At 34.7% G+C, this 4,258-nt stretch overlaps 1 protein-coding gene across 1 annotated transcript in view; it reads left to right on the top strand.

Annotated features, from left to right (window-relative positions):
- The first annotated feature begins 3,724 nt into the window (after positions 1-3,724).
- The window catches only part of LOC108365062 (uncharacterized), a 4,343-nt gene continuing 3,809 nt past the window's right edge, over positions 3,725-4,258 (top strand). The window contains exon 1 of the mRNA XM_017619001.1: positions 3,725-4,215. Within this exon, the coding sequence (XP_017474490.1) occupies positions 3,725-4,215 (491 nt within the window). The remainder of the gene's footprint in view (positions 4,216-4,258) is intronic.

The raw sequence follows: 4,258 nt of genomic DNA, 5'->3' as shown, positions 1-4,258 counted from the left end.
TTTATGTAGGTACATTTACATATTTTTCACTTTTAACATAAATGTCAAGACAGATATTTTAAGACAACAAACCAATTTTTTTAAGTTATTATGAATGGATAAAAGAGACATCTTCTTTGAATTCAGTACTAAAACTTGACATTTCCAAATCATTTCATTATCAAAACTTTATACATGTTAACTAGCTGCGGCTTATCGTTGATTTTTAATATACATATATATATTTTTTTTTTGATGAAGGCGTTGGCCATTTTCTTCATTAAAAAATCGTCGAACATACTNACTTTTTAATTTGCTCATATGCATGCATGCATACATAGATTCCCTTCAAGACCAATGCTTTGATGGTATTCACGGGAAAGTTTATGTAGGTACATTTACATATTTTTCACTTTTAACATAAATGTCAAGACAGATATTTTAAGACAACAAACCAATTTTTTTAAGTTATTATGAATGGATAAAAGAGACATCTTCTTTGAATTCAGTACTAAAACTTGACATTTCCAAATCATTTCATTATCAAAACTTTATACATGTTAACTAGCTGCGGCTTATCGTTGATTTTTAATATACATATATATATTTTTTTTTTGATGAAGGCGTTGGCCATTTTCTTCATTAAAAAATCGTCGAACATACTTATATAATATGGAAGAAAATTACCGACATCGTCAAAAATATGCCATACATCAACTGTAAATCTCAGCTACTATAAATGTGCACGTTATTAGACTAAAATTGAATGAGCTAAAAAACTGCAAAATATTAAGAGATAAAATTGAAATAGAAAGTTCGAAATTTTTACGAAAGTTTTTCGACTTTTTTTAATGTTGTTCAAAGATTAAACTTATTTTCATTTAGTGGTTGTTAAGGAATAAACTATATTTTTATAAACAAATAAATCAAATTAAAATATAATAAAATAAATAGTCAAATCTAGTCAATATGTGAGTGTCGTAAAGTTATGATATTTAAGAACATCTCTTTCTTAATTAACGATGACACTGTTTCTATATGAAGCTGATTTCAACATTTTGTTTTAATAAAATTTAGTATCGAAAATATTCTTTCAAAACTTGCCTAGGAATGTGATATAATGATTCGTTCAAAACCTTTTTTGGAAACTTATAAAGGCAAAAACGAGAAGGCGAAGACAAAAAGAGAATACAAAAATTTCCCGCAGTGAATTTTCAGATTTTTAAAACGGTATAGTAATTTAATTTTTTAAATTTAAATAAAGCATGAATACCCTATGAATAAACGAGTAGATAAAAAATATATAACGGTAAAACTGGCACATACGTAAATATATGAAAGAATGCACTCAGGCGACGCCTCTAGCCATTGAGTGTCACAAATTTAAGTTATCGATGGAAATTTTTTTTTCAATCCCCCTAAAGCCAAATCCTGGCTACGCCACTGAATAGACGTTGTCTTGCTACAGACCGCCTTCTGTGTACGTATGTACATTAGAGATGCCGTTTTTAATTCGATGATCGATTAATCGAGCCCTTCAGATTCGATTTTTTGCAAATTTTTTTAGTTCCGATTCGATCCATGAATGGATCCAAAAAATTCGAGAATCGACATTCGATTATCTTTCAATTGATGCATATCGCACTGAGCGTTGCCGCAAGTTTAAAAAAAGTATCAGTTGCCAAGCAGAAAAAGTATCTAAAAGTATCGAAAGCAAACACAACTGTTATTTTTTAAACAATTATTTGGAAAACATATAATAAATAAAATTTAATGAAATAATTGCGCAACTCGAGACTTGTAAAAGTCAATATTGTGGAAATTACTACACAATAAAATTTCGCAAACATTATTTTGGAGAAACGTTGCTCAAGTAAATATGTGCAATAAATATGAATGTGCGTTGTATATTTTGATAGCTTTAGTTTTAAAACGCAAAAAAAGAATATCAAAAAAAAATAATTTTTTTCTACGCTCTCATCAATATTTTACAGCATGATCTGTAGCTCATTTATGTAACCAGGTTTTCGAGATATTTGAGCCTAAACATGCGAAAACCCCGACTTTTTGCTATATTCGTCTGTATTTTCATCTAGAAGAGTTCATTTTTTTAGAGAATTTAATAAATCATTTGAAAGTTAAATATTTCCCCTTGATAATGCTGTTTAACTCAATGAGATATCTTATTCTAAACCTGAAATATTGTCCATTGAAGTTTATGCGTTTTGCGATATTACTTCTTTGCACAAATGCTTGAAAGATACAACACAAAAAAAAACAGATTTGTGGTATACGTTTAGGCATCTTTATTTACATAATGAATGTATGTGGATATTTTTATGTATATTATATATCATGTATATCATATATATATCATGTACTTCACACATATGTATAATATCAAATGAAATTCCTAAATTTCTCATGCATTCATTATGTAAATAAAGACGCCTAAACGTATACCACAAATCTGTTTCTTTTCGTGTTGTATCTTTCAAGCATTTGTGCAAAGAAGTAATGTCGCAAAACTCATAAACTTCAATGGACAAAATCTCAGGTTTAAAACAAGATAGAGTTAGACAGCATTATCAAGGGGAAATATTTTTCTTTTAAATGATTTATTCAATTTTGTAAAAAAACAAACTTTTCTTGATGAAAATACATGAAGAATATAGCAGAAAATCGGGTTTTTCGTATGTTTAGGCTCAAATATCCCGAAAACCTAAGCCAATAGGGCAAAACTGATTTTGGATTCAGATTCAGCGCAACGAAAACCTTTAGAAAAGTATAAGCTAATCCCAGGGTGTGAACTTTTTTTAAATTTTGTAGGCCTGTGTTATCGATCGGCGAATTCATATCTCAATTCGCCTTGGTAGAGAATTGTTACAGAAACGAGCTGCTGGACACCAAAATCAAAACTAGACTAAAAATTGCGTAGTTGTCGCCATACGCAACACGAATTATTTTACAACAACACAAGCATGAGCAAAATATCAAAATGATTTTGATTTTAGCGCAATTACTGTGCAATTTAGTACAAACAACCCCATACACCATACAAACAACCGACGCAATCCCGATATTGCGCAATGTTTTTGTGTGGTATAGGGGCCCTATAACAGCGGCGTGTGCAAAGAAATTCCGGGTTGTATTTCCCTTATAAGAGTTACCAAATTAGACTTATATATGTGGCACCCTGTTGCATTTCGCAACTCCTACCTCATCTCAACTTACATTTCCTTTTTTGGCACGACGACTATATTTTTAGACCGAAGTTTTTCCTTCTTCTTTCTCGAACGTTCATCCTGCACGGACACGCGGCGACTCTTAACCAATAAAACCAATTTGTAAATTAGCACTTCATTAGTTAGTAAGTGAAGATTATTGAATAAACTAAAGTTGAATTAACTTAATCCTTGAAAGCCACGGGTTATTATTTAGTGGAAGATAGCTCGCTCGCAAACTTCCCAAAGTGGTGACCCCGGTACTCGTGGCATCGGAAAATCGTAACGGAACTTATTAACTGCTATTAAAGTTACATAGCCCGATCATACGATCAATTTGATTAACACACGTGGGGCCTTATCCAACTGAGATGACCCACGACGACACAACCAAACCGGTGGCGACCGATTCGACCACCACTCCGGTGGATGCAGCTCCAGCAAACTTTGTCGCTGCTGTCTACGCTAGACTACCAGTGCCACCGATGGCCAGCGCCAACATCGAGGCGTAGTTTACCACAATGGACTTCTGGTTCACGGCCTCTGGCATCAACACCGACAAGCAGAAGACCGCAACAATTTTGGCCGCGTTGGACCCAAACGTGGTGGGACAGTTGCTCGACGTCATCACATCTATGCCGCAGCAAGATAAATATGAATTTATCAAGACGAAAATCATCGCCCATTTTGCCGATAGTGAGCAGCGCCGTCTCAATCGCCTATTGTCCGAGCTGCCCCTCGGCGATAAAAAGCCATCGGAACTATTTTACGAAATGAAGCGAGTGGCTGGTAATACACTAGGTGAAGCCGCACTCAAGGGGTTGTGGACTAAACGGCTGCCGGAACTCGCTCAACCCGTGGTCGCTGCCTCATCGGGAACCGCCGCCGAATTTACTAAGATTGCCGACTCCGTCGTCGATGCGATTGCACCTAGCCAAATTTGCAGGGTTAAGGCAGAGCCCAACAGCGATATAACCCAACTGCGCGCAGCCATCGAAGAGCTAAGCAAGCGGTTCGACAGACTATCAGCGCATTCGCGCTCTCGCTCGCAAACT

Source organism: Rhagoletis zephyria, unplaced genomic scaffold, assembly GCF_001687245.7.
Source record: "Rhagoletis zephyria isolate East Lansing unplaced genomic scaffold, Rhagoletis_zephyria_1.1 Rzeph_scaffold_01762, whole genome shotgun sequence".
Lineage (NCBI taxonomy): Eukaryota > Metazoa > Arthropoda > Insecta > Diptera > Tephritidae > Rhagoletis > Rhagoletis zephyria.
The sequence above is the reverse complement of the archived record's forward strand: the minus strand, read 5'-3'. Positions and strand labels throughout refer to the sequence as shown.